General features: G+C 33.8%; 1 protein-coding gene across 2 annotated transcripts in view; it reads left to right on the top strand.

Annotated features, from left to right (window-relative positions):
* The first annotated feature begins 3,240 nt into the window (after nucleotides 1-3,240).
* The window catches only part of LOC106463165 (SKI family transcriptional corepressor 1 homolog-B-like), an 86,448-nt gene continuing 71,722 nt past the window's right edge, over nucleotides 3,241-17,966 (top strand). The window contains exon 1 of one of the 2 annotated variants that reach the window (XM_022390612.1): nucleotides 3,241-3,877. In XM_022390612.1, coding sequence (XP_022246320.1) covers nucleotides 3,875-3,877 — 3 coding nt within the window. In that variant the 5' untranslated portion in view covers nucleotides 3,241-3,874. The remainder of the gene's footprint in view (nucleotides 3,878-17,966) is intronic. The other variant, XM_022390615.1, reaches the window with a different exon arrangement.

Raw genomic sequence — 17,966 nt, forward strand, 5'->3', positions numbered from 1 at the left:
TTGAACATAACAGCAAATGTACAACGTTTCGACAACCTGATGATGAACAAAACATTGTCGAAACGTTGTACATTTGCTGTTATGTTAAACTTATATCAAAGTTTATCTTCATTACCCATTCAAGCCGTCTCCAACCATTATTAGTCTCAAAGTGGGTTCCTCGTCATCGAATTTGAAATAATAAAATTGTTTTGTAGGTTTTGGTACTTTTGCCATTTTCATTGTCAGTTTCTACGGAATTGTCAGCAAATTAAAATGTAGTATATCGTATTTGTCTTTTTATTATTTATTTTAATTACTAGTTGAAAAATAAACATGGGTATTTTGCTGTGGTAAGGCGCGCATGAAAATTTATATAGAATAATCAGGAGTTTAGTACAAGATAATATTAGCATGATAACAGACGGGTTTGTATATACAGAAATAGATATAATATACATTATTTAGCTGATAATGTAAAAAGTAATCGTTTGTATAGATACAAAAATAAGACGACTTGGAAATATTTATCCAGGAAATTTTAGTTGCAATGTGTGTATCGCTGTGCATGTAATTTTTGTAATATATTTAATGTTTACTCTATATATGCGTTAGTACAGTAATCTTCTGAGCGGTAATATTTCACTGTATAGGATAAAAACAGTTTACATAGCCGGGTTTCCCACACGGTACTTAAAGCCGGTGATCACTTATCGTCGTTTCACTTTTGATTAGTCAGAGAGTCACTTGTCCGGGTAGTTGTTAGGATAGCCATTACTTGATTAAAGCAAGCAGTTAGTTGTCGCCGTCGCCCGCGCGAGCAGCCAGTTACAGGTGAGACCAGCGGGGGGCCTCTACTGGGCGGTTGGAAAATTGTTGGTCAGTGCTTGGTACAAACAAAGTCTCCACCCCTTTGACAAACATATGTCATTTTTGTTGATGGCGCTACGTGCATCAGAGTAGAAGACGGCTGATCTGACATTCTGACATATTTCCCAAGAACCGCGCGGTGGGGGAATGGTGACACGAGCGTGCACGTTATTTAAATAAGCCATGATACTTCCCGTGTACTGCAGAAAGCCATCGCTGAATTGCCCACTGCAGAAATATATCTTAGTAAGTACACCTAACTGAAACTAAACGAGGAATTACATATTCAAACAAACTAATGGAACCAGCGGTTGCTAGGTTATCTATATCATTATATATCACAGCTACAACGTACTTCGGTATTTTCATCGCACAAAGTTTCAAATGTTATTTTATATTTTTGGAACGAAGTTGCAAAATCCAAAGAAGTAAGACTTATCGACTGCGAAATATTATGTAAAGTTAGAAAAAAAAACATTTACCCCCAAACCACTTTACCCCTTACAGATAATTAATAGAGAACTTTTATTTTAACCGACGTTTCGCCTTTCCAGCTTCTTCAGGACTAGTACATACAGCTGTTGGATATTACAATATTCTTTAAATTAAGGCGAAATGTTGGTTAAAATAAAACGTTTTCTTATAATTATCTGTAGTGTTAAGGTAATTTTTTTTCTAACTATTTTATCAAAATGTGTAAATACCTTCGGTATGTACTACAAATTTTGAAAAGTTGCCTAGTTTTGTTATAAAAAACAGACGCTTTTTGAGAAGTGAACGAAATGTTGGGTTGATAAAATAAATATTTCTGTAGATTAATGCACGAATGAAATACGCGTATACATTAACACTGGAACACTGGGTGTGTGTGCTAAAAACGATTGAACAGAATCGGAACTACGCATGCACAGCACCTCCATATGTCAAGCACTCAGAGTGTCCACTTTAGAAAGTCCATAATAAACACTTCTTAACTAGAATGTAAATAAATAAAAGTTAACAGAATGTGGTTAAATGTAATAATGAAAGCATTTGTTATACATAACTGACCAAAACTCCTAGTAGACTGAACCAGAAAATCATATATCAGATCCCTCTCATTTCAGCTTCAAAAACGGCTCTTTTAAGGACAACATTCTAATTCGATAATATACCCTAGAACAAGCGTTATGGAGCTGTCTGTGTACAACTAGGTGGTTCAAGGCGTCAGATTGCCATCACAAAACAAGAAACTTCGCCACCCGTATACCACATGATGAAGGTCCAGCTTACGGTAAAAACAGCCTCCAGGGGCGAGGCAGTGTAACACAGCAGTAAATGTTAGTTAATACATTAAACGTATTAGTTCCAGCTGTTTGTATATAATTGATCTTTATTCTGAACATAAAACATGAACGTGTGAAAGTTAATTTTACATGAGATTAATTTCGTTTTTACTGTTTCTTATTTCATATTTCTCATAGGTTCCAACCTATAAATCATATTCGTTTTTCAGACAATAATCTATTGTGTTGTTTCTACAAGTATCACATTTGAACTGACTGAGGCTTATCCATTACACGTGAAGGAGTCAGTTCGTCTCTCTCTATATATAATGTATTATGTTAGAAGTTTTCCTCCTATGTTTTGTACATCTGTGGTTCTTTATATCATTTTACATGTAGATTCTATATATTTGAAACGATTGTAATTCTGCGTTACTCATTCGATGCACATTAGGTGGCTTTTTGTTGTTTACTACGGGTCATCCGAAAGGAACATTGTAAATTATATTCAGTAAACGTTTATTGACAAAATCGATATGAAACTCAAACAGTTTTCCTACTTATATTTCTGTTTATCTACGTGGTTTTATACTACTTGCTTCCTTCAAAGCCGCTGAGAACAAATTCTTCCAATTTTGTCTGCTCTGAGCTTCAGAAAAGTCGGTTACACCATATACTAACAAAAAGATAATCGACTATTTTCTTCCTTTTAGTAACACAAGAAAAATTCCTATGAAGTTTCTTTCTTTTTAATCAGGCATTTACAACTTCTACAAAACAGAAAGGGGGGGGCGATACTTATGTCGTCTCCGTCGGGACACGCTCTGTCGCTTGGATTGCTTTGGGCAAAGTATTCCACTTGTGCAACACTATACAAAACAGGAGATTTTGTAAACATGTTAAAAGATCCATGTTTGTTTGTTTGTCTTTATCTCGGTACAGTACAGAAATGATTGAAGTAAATCCATCCTATTCTCACCACATGTTTATCTTTTCTTTCCAATTATTCGTATACACACAGCCTTAACAGATATAGATTAATATACTGTGATTTACCAAAGAAAACGAGTTTCAGCCTACAATCTAAATGTGGAATGAAAGACGTTTCACGCTATAATCAGCAGGGTTCACAAGTAGAGCGTGATAGTGGTGTTATCAACTTGTTTAGGGCTATTGTTAGCCACTCTGGCCAGGCGGAGAAGCAGAAATAACAAGCGGGTTTCATAAAGCAAGAGTGACAAAATCTAATTGGGCGTCCAGGATAGAGGAAGCAGGCGGTAACCACGTTTGGTTATCTGCTGATTGATGACGTGATGAAACCATGTGGCGGAGGAAAGGGCGGCATGACAACGATTTCTACGTTTCCGGATCTATGAGCTTCTCCACGCTAGTGGATTTCACGGATCTCAGGTTTTGTTAGAGAACGAGGTAAACGAAGAATGTATAACAGTCTCCCGTGATTCTTTCTTTTCGGTGGAGGAAGATGACAGGGGTGGTGCGTGCACATTTGTATCAAGAAAATCTTTAAAGCAAAGACTAAAAAAGAAAAATACGCTCACTCCAGAGAGTATGGTTTGAAATGAAATCGACAGTAGGAAGCCTTACAGAACAGAAAAGTTAGGTTACAAATGAATCAATCTATCTTATACAAAGGATTTCTTGCCAGTGAGAAAAAATGTACTAGGTAGTAAGAGTAAACTTCGCACTAAACTCATACTTTCGTGCCACACTAACCACGTGACCAAAAGATAGCTGAAAGAATGGTAAGTTTAGAGGTTATATCATACTATGCCATGTATAGCCTACGAAAATTGATAACAGAGATAAGAAGTTAAGATAAACTTCACGACAGTGTTAACCCTCAAGTTACCGGTGTAGTCCACATATTCAATCATCTATTATAATAATATTCAGTTTTTGTCTGTCCTGAAAATGCGCTCACTCTTCATTTCAACGGATGTAAACAAAATGCGGATGTAAATATACTTTAGTAGACGTTTTTAAAAAGTTCTAACGTTAGGTAGTAGAATAACATTATTGATAGTATTAAGTACGGTAAAGTTTAGTGCTAACTAAACTAAAGCAAAAAACATGCACAAGTTACAGTGTTAATTTATATCTTTATCGAATATAGGCGGTACTTATTAAAGGCTTAACTAATACAAACGTGACCGCAGATGTTTTGCGGGTCTCTGCTAGTATTGCTCCCCCCCTGTGGCACAGCGGTATGTCTGCGGACTTACAACGCTAGAAACCGGGTTTCGATACTCGTGGTGGACAGAGCACAGATAGCCAATTGTGCAGCTTTGTACTTAACTTTAAACAAACAAACTGCTAGTATTGAATAATTATATGTTTTTCTCTGTTATAACACCCAGCGTTAATAACTGGACAGAAAAATATGAAATCATTCATTTCCTTCGCAAACATATTGGGAGCTCCAGCAATAATTAGGAGAATTAATTGCAATATCCATGGTATGTTTGTCTTACATTATTCTTTAGTGGATCGTATGCTATTAGCGACCTGTAATCAACATTCAAGAACCCCCCAAGCACTTTGGTGCATAAAGGATTTAAATATAAAAAAAAGTGTTTAAAACCTCATAATTTCATCTATCTCTAATCCTAGCTTGTGACTGGACTACTTTTGATGTCCACTAGTCGTCTTAGCATTAATATAATGAAATACCGAAGTTCCAGTCTTTCAAAATTTAAGGTCATAATATAGTATAATATAATATTTAGGGACAACAAGGGACCTATTGGTCCATTTAGGCTGTTCCATCCACTAGACTGCTAAAAAACAAAACAAAAACTCTCAAAGCCAGCCATTATCATTCATATATTTATCAAGTCCTCCATTAACCTCACTTAAATTTACTGACTCCAAAACATCCGACGGCAACCCATTCCAAAGACCAAATACCCGGTTAGTAAATAAAACTGTCTAAGCTGAAGATGATTCTTACCCTGCCAAAGTATATATTTGTGTCCACTAGTCCTACTATTCTCGCCGCCATTAAGTATGAAAAAAGATGATGCATCAACACGATCAATCCCTTAACAATCGTAAACACCTCAATCACATCCCCCTAACTCTTCTTTTTTTCAAGAGAAAACAATTTCAGAGATCTTAGCCTCTCCTCGTAAGACAACCCCTCCATCCCAGACACCATTCTAGTAACCTTCCTCTGAACCATTTCTAACAATTCAATGTCTTTCCTAAGGCAAGGACCCCAAGACTGAACACAGTACTCCAAGTGTGGCATTATCAATTATCTATACAATGAAATTATAACCTCTTTAGATTTGCATTGAATATTTATGCAGATACATCCATAAATCCTATTTGCCCTACCACTAGCAACATCATAATCTCATTCTGTACTCCCCCCTCTAATGATAGCACCTACTGTTAACCCTAAAATATTCTACTTAGTTTTTTTTTACCATATACTGAGTGATTTCCTTGACAATCACTTTGTAGAGGGAGCTTACTTGACTCAAGGAAATATTCTTTATAAGAAATGCCGAAATCACATATTAAGTTATTGAAGAACCTAGTTTGCCCTATAAAATAATGTCAAGAATTTTATAGAAAATAGAGGAATTGTTTTTCATTCTGTACTGATAAATATTAATAAAAATGCACTGCAAACATTTTAGTACGTATATACAATAGCAGAAAATCGGTAAAAAAATCACCAAATAACTGATGCATTTGCGAAAACATACGCAAAGTTTACCCGACAGTGTTTGTTTTCAGATTCTGAAATCAGATCACTAAACTCGATCGGTTGTTGTTTGTTATTAAGCACAGAGCTACACAAAGAGCTATCTGTTCTCTACCCACCACGGGTATCGAAACCCCGTTTTTAGAGGGAAACTCCGCAGACGTACCGTTGTGCCACTGGGAGCAACTCGATAAGTAAACACCAGCAATGTTTCTAGTTTGTCATTTGATGATAAGTTTTTTAATAAGTTCAATTTGAATTGCAAACTATCTTTTACTTTCTTTTTTCTGGAAAGAGTTGAATCATTTTGCAAATGCATTTTATTAGTGACAGTAATAAATTATTTAGAAATTGTGCAGGATTTTATGTGTATCTAAAAGCAGATGATGCACATATTCTAATCTATCAATATCACATGTTCACATGTTCAGTTTTAATAGCTTACTAGTAACCATGACAACAAAACTGCAGAGTATCATCTTACTTTTAGTGAAAAAAAACACGACAGTTTTATTTAAAAACGAACGGTAGAAGATCGTTAATTTTTAGCTTATTCTGGAACGTTTGAAGTACTTTCAAATTATACCAGACCATTCGAAGTGTGGAAAAATATGTACATTCAAAATTCCAGTTTTCTTACATAAGATTTCCTTATGCGATTTAAGTTTGTCAATAGCGTTTGATATTTTTTATGCATGCCACTAACTTTTATGCTTTGATATTTAACATACTAGCACCTATGAAATTGTTTTTAAGAAAATAAAGTAAACCTAATACATTAACAGTAAAAGCTTGCAATATTAGGAGTAGTCAAAAAGCCGAAGTATTGGTTTGAAAGTCAACGTCATAAAAAAGGGTTTTTTAATTGCAGGTTAAAACTGTATTCAGTTGGTGATGTGATGGCACTAAAAGAGAAGGTTGAGGACGTTTTTTAAATAAAGTTTTGAACTTGGCTAGAAATCGTTCTTGTTGTGTGGCATGTGTAATATGACCGTTTCATTAAACCGTAGTACTAATATTTTATAAATATATTTTCTTAAAATTATGAGGTTCAGGGTACGATACCTTTGATTATGCTCTGCATTTTCAGTCAATCATAATATAATATAATAGAGCCCCCCCAGTGGTAGTCTGCGGAGTAACAACGCTAAAATCCGGGTTTCGATACCCGTGGTGGTCAGAGCACAGATAGCCCATTGTGTAGCTTTGTGCTTAATTACAAAACAAACAAACAAAACTCTAAGAGTAGAACAAAGTTCTTGTGGCGGCGAGTGCTACTACATATCTACCCTTTTTCTGATACATAGATAAAATCTGAATCTTATGTAGGTGTCTCTTACGTGGCTATTTAACCCCATTTGCGCATAAGGTGCCAGTCACATTGAAAATACCAACACTAATATTAATACGTTTAGCACCTTTTTTTTTCACAAAGAACTAAGTTAGCTGAGCACTATTAATTTACGTCATTAAAAAACTCATAAATCGTGTTCTACATTTAGTGCTAGCATTCGTTTTTTAATTCACTTGAAAACTAGGTTTTAATTCAAGGATTTTTAGCTAATAGAACTTCAGCACAAACTTTAAAAAGATAAAAGATCTGATAGTGGCTTCTCCCAATGTTTTTGTTTATTTAAATTCAGCAATTAAATCAACTGTTTTTCTGAACATACATATTTTTACTCTTGAAAAACAGTGTCGTCAAAACTGATAAATGAATTTTTAGGGATTAAACTATATTCTGAAATAACTAAAATTTACTTATGATTCAAAATAAGATGTTTTTTTTTGGCAAGTTGTGAAATGTATTTGTATATTCTTCTAGATATTTTCTCTCACTTATATATTTATGCCTTTGAGACATCCAGCAGTTTTCATCGCTTACCAAAAAGTGTTTCCTTTTATAATGGACTGTTATGTTATCTTTATTTTTGAAGTGAACAAGGGGTAGATTTCTTTATTGACCTAAGGAATACTTTATCACAGAGTTAAAAAACTGTCTGCCTCAGGAAGTAATGTATAAGTAATCTTTTCATCCTGACAGTTCCATTACTTGAAATTCATGTTTTTAGTCTGTAAGTCTATTCGAAAGGGGAAAATACCATTTTCTCTACTATTTCCCCTTTTATTCTTTCGGTTTAAAAAGTGTTATCAAAATAGTACATGAAATAAAGTTTAGAAGATCCACTGACAAGGAAATGTAGTTTTCAAATTCTCACATGTTCTAGAGAGTTTCTTCCTGTCGTCCCTAACAGCAGTGAAACAACGTAACCACGCGTTTATTGGTAGGCCAGTGCAGAAAAAACCCGTGAAACAACGTAATCATAGTTTATTGGTAGGCCAGAGGAGAGAAAAACAATGAAACAACGTAACCACACGTTTATTGGTAGGCCAGTAGAGAGAAAGGCCCTGAAACAACGTAACCACACGTTTATTGGTAGGCCAGAGGAGAGAAAAACAATGAAACAACGTAACCACTAGTTTATTGGTAAGCCAGAGGAGGGAAAAGCAGTGAAACAACGTAACCACTAGTTTATTGGTAGGCCAGAGGAGAGAAAAGCAATGAAACAACGTAACCACACGTTTATTGGTAGGCCAGAGGAGAGAAAAGAAGTGAAACAACGTAACCACGAGTTTATTGGTAGGCCAGGAGAGAGAAAGGCCCTAAAACAACGTAACCACACGTTTATTGGTAGGCCAGAGGAAAGACAAACAATTAAACAACGTAACTATGCAATCATCGATGGGCCAGGGGAGAGAAAAGCTAAAATTTCGTTAGGTATAATAAAATTTTCGTTTAATTCAGCAACTGTTGGGGAATTGTGGCGCGTGTTTCTTTGCCTGTTGGGGAGAATCAAATCGAAGTCATGGTCTAAATATAGGAGTATGCAATTTATATCGTCTAATAATAATTTTTAAGAACATGTACATAACTAAGGTCTATAAAAGGCCACTGATATAATTTTTAAGAACACATACATAAGTGCATAAAAAGTCAGATATCTAATTTTTAAGGACACGTACATAAGTGAACTGCATAAAAAGTCAGACATCGCACATACAGTGGAAAGATTAGGGATGTTTTATGTCAATGCAAATAATTAGTAATAATTAGAAAATAAAAAAATATCATCCACAGGGAATTTATTTAATAATTGTAATACCGAGTTTATAAAATGTGTACGCAGTATTTCCAGAATTTAATTATTTATCTCTTTATCTCTACTGCTGAAGTTGTGATATATCACAGTGAAGTGGAAACTATCTTTTCAGAGATAACCTTAAATGTTTTTGTGTTGAAAGCACTCCGGGACTTTAGCCATGTATAATTTAAATTCTAAAATTTATATCACCGTTTTTGTTTTCTGTTCGTAGAAAGTTGTGTATTTCAATTCCAATCAAAGAAATACGTTTTACATACTCCTATGGATACGTTGTTAGTTTCTAGTACTATATAAAGGTACACGTTGGTAAAATTTTATAGCCAAAAAGTCTACTGTATACTATATATACATTGTAATGTATTTGTAATGTACACTTCAAATACTTTTTATCATATTTAGGAAAATATTCATGGCTTTCATACTTATTTTATTTCGCATTTCGTTTCGTTACATCGGCTTCCCCACTTTACTGAGAAAAGCTTTACCTACTATAAATTTTTTAAGCCTAGTAAGAAGAATCGTAACTATAAATTCACGAGTATTAAGTGATGAAATGCAGAGTGAATTATTGAAAGATTTAATTACCAAATTAAAGACACGTGTAATTTTGACAAAATATCTGTATTTTATATAGTTTTTAAAAATGGGAAATCTGTCTCATACCTGACATTAATTCTAAAGATATTTCTTACGTATACTCTTACTAAAAAAACGTCAAAATTGCAACACCGTTGCAACAAACGAGATCGGTTGGAATTAGAACCAACAACTTTACTAATTGAACAGATATTTTATGTTTCTAAGCTATCCCTTCTTGAATAATGAATTCTGCTCCGGTCCAATTTACTTTCCTTCTTAAAAAAAAACTAACAAAAAAACTTGTGAAATTGTGAATACCAACCTAGCTAATTGTTACATTAATGTAAACTATGTATTTTACATTGTAAATATAAACGTGTTATTACATATTTTTGCTATTCGCTCACTTTTGCTTTGTTTTTCATCTTCAAGCCTATAAAATGTACTACCTTTGTAAAGCAAAAACTAATTAAATTTAGAAAGGTTTTGTAATACAAATTGTAAACACTAACATAATATATGGAATATTCATACATAATGAGTAATATATTACAGCAGCCTGTCCATAGAGAGTTAATCTAACAACGTGTCTTTACCGTTGAGAACACGTTTTTAGGCTAGCTACATCTTAACTATTTATATATATTATGACTACATTTAAGCTTTTGCTTGTTTGTTAGTAAGCACAAATCTACACAATGGACTATCTGTGTCGTGCCCACCGCGAGTATCGAAACCTACTATTTAGGGTTATAAGCCCTCAGGCTTACCGTAGAGCCACCTGTGGGCACATTAAAACTGTTAAAAGTACAGTGTAACTAGAATAATGCATGTACATGTAAATATACTATTAAAATAAAAGTACTATATTATTTCATTTAGAGAAAAGGGCTTTAAGGGAGTAAAGTCATAAATATTGATCTCACGAGGAAGCAGCTTCGGGACATGAAGTAACAATAAGAAATTACTTTTACTAATGAATTAATGAACGCATGTTGATTCTTTAGATTATTATTAAACAGTTAGAGATAAACAAATAAATATATTTAAAGGAAATTGAGTTCATCGTTTATATAGTTCGCTCATGTTTACCTTTTCAATTTGATAACACCATACACATATTTCTGTTATCAAATCATTATAAAGGTCATAGGTCACAGTGAGGATGGTGTGTGAAAAGAGAGTAATGTTTGCGTCTTAGTGGAGTAGACGTTTATAGAAGTTTGTAAAAAGCAATTTGAACATCTTTTATCCTAGCTTCGACCAATAAATCTTTGGTGTATTATATATATGACAGTCAGTTTTGAGAGGATATATCGGACAAACAATGCGATATTGAAAACCTCAGCTTGAAAGCCATTTCCAAACTGCGGTAACGACCATTCTACGGAACGTTCACACCTGAGTACGGTATCAGCTACAAGTCAGGACTTACGGTCATCATTTCCTGTATTTCTCGTAATCCTTTGGGTTGATTAGGCTTAGCGACTCTCCGCCTAACAACATTAAAAGGTTCCCTGTAAACGGTATTTTCCGTCTCGATAAATCAAATATGTTGTTATAAGAGATTACGGTTGACTCATACACGCAGCTTCTATGAAAATGAATGTTTTATGACTACAAACTTATATACTAAAAGTATGATCGCAGTTCGAAAACAATAAAATAACTTCTTTGTTCTACTGGTATCAGTTAAAGTATGATGAAACATGGAATGAGTGTAAAACACACCATGATTTGCAGAATTCTAAACTTAGACTATTCAGTGGAAAATTATAATATAACTAAATTAAGCTGTGAGTAAATAAAGTCCTCTTATTGTGATAATGTTCGAAATGTTAGGATCCAGTTACACTGTAATGTAAAGTCCTCTTATTGTGATAATGTTCGAAATGTTAGGATCCAGTTACACTGTAATGTAAAGTCCTCTTATTGTGATAATGTTCGAAATGTTAGGATCCAGTAACACCATAACGTGCGTAACGTTAGTATGTAGAAATTACTTCACACTCTGTCTCTTATCTTGTATAAAATATTAATAAAAAAAATATATAAAACATTCCGTATAGTCAATTGGCAAAAATATAGCGTGGGTTCAATCTGAATACCGTACCATATAATACAAGAAATTGTAGCATATAAAACATGGTAAGTTAATAAAATAAAACCATTTTCTTTTAATTTAAACTGTATTTATACTTAGAAATATCCACGTATTAATGGATTTAAACCAGGTAATCTAAATACCGGATAACGTGCTGACTTCCAAAGTCCAAACGTAGTGAAAATTAATTAACTTTAGAGTGAAATAAATTATGGAACACTGTAGAGAATATATTTTTGTCAATACGCTAACTACTGCATATGAAATCAGATAAATTTATTATACGGTTTCGACTTTCAAAACAAAAATTTGTTAGAGCCTTTTTTTTATTTTTTGGTTTACTAGAAGAACAGGTAACTTAATGTTTTTAAGGCTTTTCTTCTGTGTTATTTATTCTACAGCAAGTAATTATTTTTTGAACAAGTTATATAAAAGATAACTTATACCAAGGCTTAACAGTTAACAATAAAGGGCTATCTCAAAGTGCAGATGAACGCATACATCATTAAAAAGCCTTTATCAGCCTTACTCGTAAACATAATTTGACACATATTTAGCAGGATTAGAACCGCCGTTTTTTTGTTTTGTTTTTTGTCTTGAATTAATTAATGAGGCTATGTTTAGAAAAACACGGATGGATTCGCTGTGACGTGACTTTCAGAACAGACTCTCCCTCGAGTATTTAAGTAATCGGTACCAACCCATAGAAAATTTGTACTTTAATGTACTGCTGGTGGCAAGCCTCCCATTACGAAATTAAATCCCGCCCCTGTACCAGTCGACGTCGTCATCTACCAAATCGCTTGTACTAGCAACCTCATGGAGAATTTATCCGAAGCCCGTGTTTTTTGTTCGCCGGAGAAAACGTGGAGATCTCACGGCAACCGTCTCTGGCATATCGGGGAGATCGATGGCGGTGGTGTATCTTTTGTTCGTCGCCTTCCAACTACAGCTCTATTAAAGAGTTGGAGAGCGTGTACTCTGTAGGTTAGACGTAACAATAACGACTGCTTTCACGAGACGTACTCAATGGGGACAATTCGCGAGTCTTCGATACGGTGCACGCTACGGCAAAATAATGGTTTTCACCTACGAAGTAATAGAACAGTGATTTACTTGTAGCTTTGAATAAAGTTACATCACATTAATAAATAAAGACGTCTAGTCACTTTAACTATGAGAAAAGTGTACTGAAAATCAAGGGAATTCATTCAACGAAGTATATCATATATATAGAAGAATATTTCAATTTGAATAGTTTACCATAGTGTGAGAAATAAACAAAAGAAAAACTTATCTGATTTGATTCAAGCAAAAATGTAAAATCACTGTCAAGTGGAAAGCTGTGTTACAACCCAACAAGAAATGTTTCCAAATATCAAAATCTAATCACAGAACATTGCTAGACGCTGAAGTTGATGAGAAGTAGCAAAAGCGAAGATTTGAAAACTTTAACAATAAAACAAGATGTTGTGATTTTAATTTCTCAATCACTAAACATTTTATAAAAAGTTCAATATAAAACTGTAAGAAAAGTGTAAGAAAGTAGTAATCTGTGTCTTCGTTAAAAGGATTAGTATTAGCCAATCAGAATAAGCGAATCACGGATTAACTATTATGGGATTATTAGTAATTCAATAAAGGTGGCTGGCAAGGGCGTTTTATAATTGCAGAATAATTCTTTTTCAATGTGGCTCCCTGGTGGATTAGCGGTAATCTTGGGAAATTATAGCGCTAAAATTCGGAATTCGATACCCCTTCATTCCTTTAAAGTGTGAATGTGAACTTACAAAGTCAGTGAAGCCACATTTCCAGTATAAACAACTGTTGAGTAATTCATATAATTATTGATAAGTATCTCATAATTTTGATTAATATTTTATTATTTTATATCCAAAAGGAAAATAACACGAACTGTTATTCGCTGAAAATATCAACTCAATTGGCCCGGCATGGCCAGGTGGTTAGGGCGTTCGACTCGCAATCTGCGGGTCGCGGGTTCGAATCCCCGTCCCACCAAACATGCTCGCCCTTTCAGCCATAGGGGCGTTATAATATGATGGTCAATCCCACTATTCGTTGGTAAAAGAGTAGCCCAAGAGTTGGCGGTGGGTGGTGATGACTAGCTGCCTTCCCTCTAGTCTTACACTGCTAAATTAGGGACGGCTAGCGCAGACAGCCCTCGTGTAGCTTTGCGCGAAATTCAAAAAACAAACAAACAAACAATCAACTCAATCTTTGTCTTCACTAAAAGGCTTAGTGCTAGCCGACACCATCCTACAATAAGTGTAGCAGTCCATCTATAAAATCTACTTTATTAGGCCTTTGTATTTCTCTTATCAGAATTTAGGAAACAGTAGGAAATCGACCTCGATTTTTAAGGTTTTTAAAATGAACCAGCCTTCTGTAGGTCCCCTCTCCCCCAAAAGGAGAAAAAAATAGTCTTTTAGCAGTTTCTCCTCAGAAATGCTAGCGCATTTGGGGTTAGATATCTTAGCTCCCCTCACCCTGGTCAAAATCTGTTCCTATGTCATGGTTGCTGACACTATGAGTTCAGTAAAGTGTTTTAGTAACTTCTTAATATACAACAAGCAAAAGTAAGCTTCCCAGTTTCTTTTCACTGTTTCCCAATGTGCTTGATACCAACTCATATGCTTCTCTCTTGAATTTAAATGCAGTAAGGTTAGATTACAACTTACTTACTGAATCGTTTGTACTAGTTACCTTATGAATAATTTGCATCGTTCGATGATAGTAAACTAGAGAAGCCAACATCCATAGTTGAGATCGTTTTAACAGAATAGAGGAAATTTTTTATAACTTAAAATGACTGGAAGTATAAAGAAGTTTTAAATAATTATATAATATAATTTTTTTGGGGGGCTATTATAAGCCTTCTCCTGTAATAAAGCTAGAACGAAGCTCCAACGACCGTAATGTAATAGATCGCAGGTATAACACAGATATACTGAAAATTATAAGGAAGAACAATAATTAATATGATTGTAATATTAACAAAATTAATTTGTATATCCACGTGATAAAAAAAAAAAATTCTGAAGTTCTACCCTATAAGAATAATGTTGTTCTTCTTATGGGTGGATTTAAAGGGGATGAAGGTAGAGGACTAATATCTTATGGGTGGATTTAAAGGGGATGAAGGTAGAGGACTAATATATTATGGGTGGATTTAAAGGGGATGAAGGTAGAGGACTAATATATTATAGGTGGAATTAAAGGGGATGAAGGTAGAGGACTAATATATTATGGGTGGATTTAAAGGGGATGAAGGTAGAGGACTAATATCTTATGGGTGGATTTAAAGGGAATGAAGGTAGAGGACTAATATCTTATCGATGGATTTAAAGGAGATGAAGGTAGAGGACTAATATCCTAATGGGTGGATTTAAAGGAAATGAAGGTAGAGGACTAATATCTTATGGGTGGATTTAAAGGGGATGAAAGTAGAGGATTAATATATTATCGGTGGATTTAAAGGGGACGAAAGTAGAGGACTAATATCTCATGGGTGGATTTAAAGGGGATGAAAGTAGAGGATTAATATATTATCGATGGATTTAAAGGGGATGAAAGTAGAGGACTAATATCCTATGGGTGGATTTAACGGGGATGAGGATAGGGACTAACATTTTCTTTATTTTCTTCCAATCATTTTCTATAAACTTGGATACTAACATTTTATTCTAATAAAGACATGGCCAGGTGGTTAGGGAGCTCGACTCGCAATCTGCGGGTCGCGGGTTCGAATCCCCGTTCCACCAAACATGCTTGCCCTTTCAGCCATGGGGGCGTTATAATATGACGGTCAATCCCACTATTCGTTGGTAAAAGAATAACCCAAGAGTTGGCGGTGGGTGGTGATGACTAGCTGCCTTCCCTCTAGTCTTATACTGCTAAATTAGGGACGGTTAGCGCAGATAGGCCTCGTATAGCTTTGCGCGAAATTCGAAACAAACAAACAAACAAATCTAATAAAGGTTTCCAGATTTATTAGTACATAAATGAATAAATGTAATTAAAGTAATTAATTCAATAAGGAAAAAAAAAGAATTTCGCTCTATAATATTCGAATCCACAACGTCTATATTAGCAAACCAGTCTGGGCTTTTTCTTCTCTAATGTATGTCATTCTTGTAAATCAATAAAGGTTAAAAAACTTTATTTTGCTCTAAATGAAATGAATGACAGTTTTCTTAAATTGGTATTATTTTTGAAAGTCCGTTTTCTATAAAAGTCTTCAGTTTTTTTACTACTGTTTATTAGAGATAATACGATGTCACAAAGTTAAATATTTTTTCCTAGATGTACCTTGTATGGTGGTGGCTAGGAACCGGGTTTCGATACCCGTGGTGGGAAAAGGACATATAGCCCATTGTGTAGCTTTGTGCTTAACTTTAAACAAACAAACAAGTATGGTTCTTTTAAATAAATCATTTTGTGTTATCATTTATTTTTTGGAAACAAAGAAAGGAATGTATATTCAGTTTTCAATGAATACTTTTAAAATATACAAGCATGTCGAGAATGTCAAAATTATGGGGGAAAACACCTGTTAAATTAATGTTATAAAGTTCTGCATGTTTGTTTATCTTTTCTGAGACACAAATTAGAAATATAATACTTTGTTATGGTCATAAACTCTAACTGAGATAATATTATAGTATTTTGACACTTGTGTATAAAATTAAAATCATAAATAATATTCAACGTTAAACTGGAACACAATTAAAAACATTTTATTCAGGCCTATCTATGGCCTTCAAAAAGTTGACGACTCAACATGTTTCGACTCCTGAGGATGACGTTGTAACATCCAAACATGTAGAGTCGTCAACTTTTTTTGAAGGCCATAGATAGGCCTAAATAAAATGACAACTAGATAGATTGATACGAATATGGATAGATAAATACAAATGAAACATATTGTTTGTTTAATGAAATCTCTCAACTACTCATGATAATTAATACTTGTACACGCGATATCTTAACCCACAAGCTACAAGCCAGATTGGACTTGTATCATTGCAAAATTTGTATCAGTGATCTGTTACCAACAATGTCCAGTTACTATGAAACCGTAAAAAACACACATTAACTTAGAGAATGTTTAACAACAAATGTAGAAAGATAAAGAATTATAAGGGGATTACGTGTTGATAAAGATAGATAAACTACTTACATATGCACATATACGTGTGATCTTAAAAGCTATCAGCATATATGGCAGTGTTTAATTATTTTTCTACGTCAAAACAAAATCATACTATTGAAACCAACATCCTTCCAACTGAAGTTAATAATAAACTTGAAATTTGTTTTAAGTCATCATGCCAGTTTAACTTAATAATAAGGTTGACATATGTTTTACGTTATCATGCCAGTTTAACTTAATAATAAGGTTGACATATGTTTCAAGTTATCATGCCAGTTTAACTTAATAATAAGATTGATATAGATTTTCAGTTATCATGTCAGTTTAACTTAATAATAAGGTTGACATATGTTTCAAGTCATCATGCCTGTTTAACTTAATAATAAGGTTGATATAGATTTTAAGTTATCATGTCAGTTTAACTGAATAATAAGGTTGATATATGTTTTTAAGTTATCATGCCAGTTTAACTTAATAATAAGTTTGACATATGTTTTTAAGTTATCATGCCAGTTTAACTTAATAATAAGTTTGATATATGTTTTAAGTTATCATGCTTGTTTAACTTAATAATAAGGTTGATATCTGTTTTAAGTCATTATGTCAGTTTAACTTAATAATAAGGTTGACATATGTTTTACGTTATCATGCCAGTTTAACTTAATAATAAGGTTGACATATGTTTTTAAGTTATCATGCCAGTTTAACTTAATAATAAGTTTGATATATGTTTTAAGTTATCATGCTTGTTTAACTTAATAATAAGGTTGATATCTGTTTTAAGTCATTATGTCAGTTTAACTTAATAATAAGGTTGACATATGTTTCAGGTTATCATGCCTGTTTAACTTAATAATAAGGTTGACATATGTTTCTAGCTATCATGACAGTTTAACTTAATAAGGTTGATTATAGGTTTTAAGTCATCATGTCAGTTTAACTTAATAATAAGGTTGACATATGTTTCAGGTTATCATGCCAGTTTAAGGTAATAGTAAGGCTGGCATATGTTTCAAGTTATCCACATACCAATTTAAGTTAACAGTAAGATTGACATATGTTTCACGTTATCATGTCCGTCTAAGTTTACAGTAAG

This window comes from Limulus polyphemus, unplaced genomic scaffold (genome assembly GCF_000517525.1).
Source record: "Limulus polyphemus unplaced genomic scaffold, Limulus_polyphemus-2.1.2 Scaffold1341, whole genome shotgun sequence".
Classification (NCBI taxonomy): domain Eukaryota; kingdom Metazoa; phylum Arthropoda; class Merostomata; order Xiphosura; family Limulidae; genus Limulus; species Limulus polyphemus.